Genomic DNA, 3,522 nt, shown 5'->3' on the forward strand with positions numbered 1-3,522 from the left:
CTTCCTTCCTTCCTTCCTTCCTTCCTTCCTTCCTTCCTTCCTTCCTTCCTTTCCTTCCTCTCTTTCTGAGATGGAATCTCAGGTCTCATTGAGTGACTTCTACACATTCCCGTATCTATATCCAGCAACAACCTGATGAGTAAAGATTGTGTCACATTCTAATCTCCACCTCTAATCACAACTGCAGACTGACTTCAAGCTTGTCTTGGGCATTTGTGTTGGAAGTCTCTTTGCTGACTTGACATAGGGTAACCTGGGCAAAGGAAAACTCAGTAGAAAAGACATCAGACTGGCCTGTAGAGCAACTCTGTGGGGTAACTAACTGTGTGGGGCGTTGTCTTCATTAAGAACTGATGTGGGTGGCCCTACCCCTGGGCAGGTGTTCTGGGTTCAAGAAAGCATACTGAGCAAGCCATGAGGAGCAAGCCAGTGAGCAGTGTTCTTCCATGGCTTCTGTTTCCCTTCCTGTCTCCAGGTTTCTACTTGAGTTCCTGCCCTGGCTTCCCTCAGTAATGTACTGTGTTTTGGAAGAGAAAGCCAAATAAACCCTTTTCTCAAATTGCTTTTGGCTATGGTATTTATACTTAGTGATGGACTTGACATCACTGACATTTTCCATATGCTTAAGAACAAAGCCAGAAATTACTCAGTTGACAGAAATAAGCATGGTACCAGTACATACTTGGTGACACAGAGTGTGTCTCTACATTGGCTGACAAGAGTTTCTCGGTCGTCTTCTCTTTGTGGTCGGACAGTAATTAATTCCAGAGTGTTACGTCTTGCACAAAATTCTCTGTTGGCTGGTTCTATCTGGTGACTGATACAATTGGCCAGATTTATCCTTCCTATGGGATTCTTTAAAAATAAAATGTACAGCGTGTTAGAAAACAAGCAGGTTATTTAAGTCAGTATGTATTAAGCAGTTTTTAAGTTTATAAATTAAAGTTAAAAAGCCATTAGCTTAAAATGTTTAACAACTAGGAAACGAATAAGCATGAAGTAGCAAGGCACCAGAAATAGCTTAGCAGTCTGGGACTTCACCTAGCTTAAGACATGTACACGTTCCTCTCTGAGCTACACTCTGAGCGAACTATTAATGACCTAGGACCCCTCACCTGCATCAGGCCACACATATACTTGCTTTAAATAATGGGAAAATGTCCCTACCTATCACTCACTTATTAACAGCCAGATTATTTTCAAACACAAAGGAACATACAATCCTGTAACAACAGGCAATGGACTGCCCTGCCCCACCTGGTTTGGGTGCAAGCTCAATAATATACATCTGTGCTCCCAGGGAAACTTTTAGGACAACCCTATATTGATCATCTTATGACTTTGTGTGCATGTTCATACATGTATCTCCACAATTTAACATGCTCTCACACATACACTACACACACATCCAAAAACATTGTAAATCATTAGAAAACAATATAAACTCACTTTAGATAATAGAAAGTTCCTCAAAAATTTTTAATAGAATTACCATATGATACAGCAGTCCCACTAGAGGAATTAGTGCGATTGCTCTGGAAATAAAACCAGTATGTCAAAGAGATCTCATAGCAGGATTACTCGTAATAGTTATGATATGGAAAGAACACAAAAGACCATCAAAATATGAATTAATTAAAAACTGGGGCACTCATACACAGTGGGTAGTTCTGAATGAAAACAGTTTTGTGCTTTGTGAAAGATGAGCAAGGATGAAGTTGGAAGATACTATGGCACAAGACCCAGCCACACACTCCTTGGCATATGCTCAAAGGACTGGAGGTCCTATCCAGATACTTGCTCAGCCATGTTTGTAAATGGAGACACTGTAAATGTCCTTCAACCGATCAATGGATAATGAAAATGTGGTACATACACAGTATGGAATACTATTCAGCTGTTTAAAAAAAGAGAGAGAGAGATTTTCAGACAGATGGAACAAGAAAATATACTAAGTGAAGTTCTCTAGACCCAGAAAGACAGACACTGTTCTCTATCTCATTTTTGGCTTCTAGTTCCAAGTACAGATGTGAGTACATGACCTGGAGTGAATACAGAAAGCAAAAAAGTAAATTTTCTGACTGCAAGGTAAGGACGGTCGTTGTTTTTTTGATTTTGGTGTTAAGACAAAGCAGTACAAGCAAGCAATATAACAAGCTGATAGATCAATTCCCTTAACAATAGAAAGTGAAGTCGGGCCAGAAAAACTAGTGAAAAGTAATTCCACCCCCACCCCAAAAGGTAAAGAACCAAGAAAATTCCTGTTAGTGGTACAGGCTTGTGATCCCAGATCTTGAAAAGAAGGCAGGATCAGGAGGATCTCAAGTTATAGGACTCAAGTTATAGGGTTACTTGGCAAGACCCTGGTCCAAAAAGAGATAGGGATCAATGTAAGACAAGGATATAAATGGCTGTCTTAGTTTTCTATTGCTGTGACAAAGAACACGACCAAGACAACTTATAAAAGAAAATGCTGTGGCTCCTGAGGGTTAGACAGTCATAGAGTCTATGACTATCATGGCTAGGAGCATGGCAGCAGCAGGCACTGGGAACAGCACTGGAACAGTAGCTAAGTCTTACATCTGACCCTCAAGTTGGAGGAGAAAGAACCAACTGGGAACGGAATGGGATTTTAAAACCTCAAAGTGACGTATCCCCAAAAGGGCACGCTTCCTGTCCTAGTTAGGGTTTCTATGGCTGTGATGGGACACCACGGCCAAACAACTAGGGAAGAAAGGGTTGATTTGGCTTACACATCCAGTTCCTCATCAAAGGAAGTCAGGACAGGAACTCAAACAGAGCAGGAACCTGGAGGCAGGAGCTGAAGCAGAGGCCAGGGAGGGACGCTGCTTACTGGTTTGCTTATCATGGCTTGCTCAGCCTGCTTCCTTATAGAACCCAGGACCACCAGGGATGCCACAACCCACATTAAGTTGGGCCCTCCTGCATCAATCACTAATTAGCTGGATTTTATAAAGGCATTTTCTCAACTGAGGTTCCCTCTTTTCAGATAACTTCAGCTTGAATCAAGCTAAAAAAGAAAACTAGCCGGCATACTTCCAAAACAGTTTCACCAACCTGAGTCCATGTATTCAAATATATGAGCCTCATCCAAACCATCACAAAGGCCAGAAGACAAGGTGCTACTCTAGTAATGAAGACACAAAGGCAGATATAAAGAATGTATGTCTCGCCAGGTGACGTGGCACACGTCTTTAATCCCAGCACTCTGGAGGCAGAGGCAGGTGGATTTCTGAGTTTGAGGCCAGCCTGGTCTATAAAGTGAGTTCCAGGACAGCCAGGGCTATACAGAGAAACCTTGTCTCAAAAACAAAGCAAAACAACAACAACAACAATAATAATAAAACCTTGAAAAAATAAAAAAAGCTCTTAGGGCTGGTGAGATGGCTCAGTGGGTAAGAGCACCCAACTGCTCTTCCAAAGGTCCGGAGTTCAAATCCCAGCAACCATATGGTGGCTCATAACCATCCGTAACAAGATCTGATGCCCTCTTCTGGAGTG

At 41.9% G+C, this 3,522-nt stretch overlaps 1 protein-coding gene across 2 annotated transcripts in view; it reads right to left on the reverse strand.

Annotated features, from left to right (window-relative positions):
* Anln (anillin actin binding protein) overlaps positions 1–3,522 on the reverse strand; it is a 58,226-nt gene that overhangs the window by 1,716 nt on the left and 52,988 nt on the right. For both annotated transcript variants that reach the window (XM_021206514.2, XM_029543746.1), the window contains one exon: positions 683–855. In XM_021206514.2, the coding sequence (XP_021062173.1) occupies positions 683–855 (173 nt within the window). The remainder of the gene's footprint in view (positions 1–682; positions 856–3,522) is intronic.

Source organism: Mus pahari, chromosome 10 (assembly GCF_900095145.1).
Source record: "Mus pahari chromosome 10, PAHARI_EIJ_v1.1, whole genome shotgun sequence".
NCBI lineage: Eukaryota > Metazoa > Chordata > Mammalia > Rodentia > Muridae > Mus > Mus pahari.